The 1,507-nt window shown below is 63.5% G+C and overlaps 1 protein-coding gene across 1 annotated transcript in view; it reads left to right on the top strand.

Annotated features, from left to right (window-relative positions):
- The window catches only part of LOC112965409, a gene marked incomplete at its 5' end in the record, with an annotated part of 15,538 nt that extends 14,041 nt beyond the window's left edge, over positions 1–1,497 (top strand). The window contains one exon of the mRNA XM_026064364.1: positions 970–1,497. Coding sequence (XP_025920149.1) covers positions 970–1,497 — 528 coding nt within the window. The remainder of the gene's footprint in view (positions 1–969) is intronic.
- Between the last annotated feature and the right edge of the window lie 10 nt (positions 1,498–1,507).

Consider the following 1,507-nt stretch of genomic DNA (forward strand, 5'->3'; position numbering starts at 1 on the left):
GGGGGGGTCTATAGATTCCGTGGGGTGCCCGTAGGGTGTCCGTAGGGACCCTGGGGCACCTGTAGAGCATCCTGAAGGAGTTTAGGGTTTCCGTGGGGTCGCTGTGGTGTCTATAGGATGCCTATATGGGGCCTTGGGCTGTCCATAGGGTGCAGAGGGGGCTTGGGGGGGGTCTTTAGGCTTTCCAGGATCCCCATAGGGTGTCTGTAGGCACCTTAGGGTGTCTATAGGGGCCCTGAGACCTGTGTGGAGTCCCCTGGAGGGATTTGGGGTCCCCATAGGGTTTCTATAGGGTGTCTATAGGGGCTGGGGTGTCTGTGGGGGTTGTGGCCTATCTGTGAGGTGCCCATAGAGTCTTTGGGGTCTCTGCAGGGATTGGGAGGCATCTGCAGGGCGTCCGTAGGGTCTCTGGGGTGTCCAGAGGGGCCCTGGGGCATCTATAGGGTCCTTGGGGGGAGTCTGTAGGGCCCTTGGGGGGGGGGGGCATTTTGGGGCTGTTTCAGGGTGTTTTGGGGCTGTGTGGGGCCATTTTGCAGTGTTTTGGGGCCATATGGGGGCTGTTGGGGGCTGTTTTGGGGCCATTTGTGGAGGTTTTGGGGGTTTGGAGCTGTTTGGGGGCATTTGGAGCTGTTTCGGGGTGTTTTGTGACCATGTGGGGCCATTTTGGGGCTGTTTTGGGGCATTTGGGGCTGTTGGAGGGTGTTTGGGGCTGTTTCAGGGTGTTTTGTGGCCATTTGGGCCATTTGGGGGCATTTGGGGCCTTTTCGGGGCCCTTTCAGGGCTGTTTTGGGGTGTTTGGGGCCGTTTTGGGCCATTTCAGGGACGTTGGGGGCCCTTTCGGGCTGTTTCGGGGCCATTTGGGGCCGTTTTGGGGCATTGGGGGCCGTTTCAGGGCCGTTTTGGGGTGTTTGGGGCCATTTCGGAGCTGTTTGGGGCCGTTGAGGCGAGGCTGACGCTGGGCGGCCGCAGATCCAGAAGGTGGTGATGGCGCTGGGCGACTACATGGGGGCGTCGTGTCACGCCTGCATCGGCGGCACCAACGTCCGCGCCGAGGTGCAGAAGCTGCAGATGGAGGCGCCGCACATCATCGTGGGCACGCCGGGGCGCGTCTTCGACATGCTCAACCGCCGCTACCTCTGTGAGTGGCACCGCGCGTGTCCCCACGTGTGTCCCTGCGTGTCCGCACATTCCCCTGCGCCACCCCATGCCACCCCGTGTCCCCCTGCGTCCCCCCACGTCCCCCCGCCGCGCGTCATTGTGGGCACGCCGGGGCGCGTCTTCGACATGCTCAACCGCTGCTATCTCTGTGAGTGTCCCCATGTCCCCTGCGTGTCCCCTGCGTGTTCTTCATGTCCCCACATGTCCCCCCATGTCCCATGTCCCCCCCATGTCCCCGGCCGCTCTGTGATGACCCCATGCGTGTCACCTGACTCTGCCGCAGCGCCCGGCTCCCGGCGTCCTGCCTGGGGCCAGCGGTGCTGCCGCGGCGGGGGCTGATCACGGCCGC

Source organism: Apteryx rowi, unplaced genomic scaffold (assembly GCF_003343035.1).
Source record: "Apteryx rowi isolate R43461 unplaced genomic scaffold, aptRow1 scaffold_2143, whole genome shotgun sequence".
Taxonomy (NCBI): domain Eukaryota; kingdom Metazoa; phylum Chordata; class Aves; order Apterygiformes; family Apterygidae; genus Apteryx; species Apteryx rowi.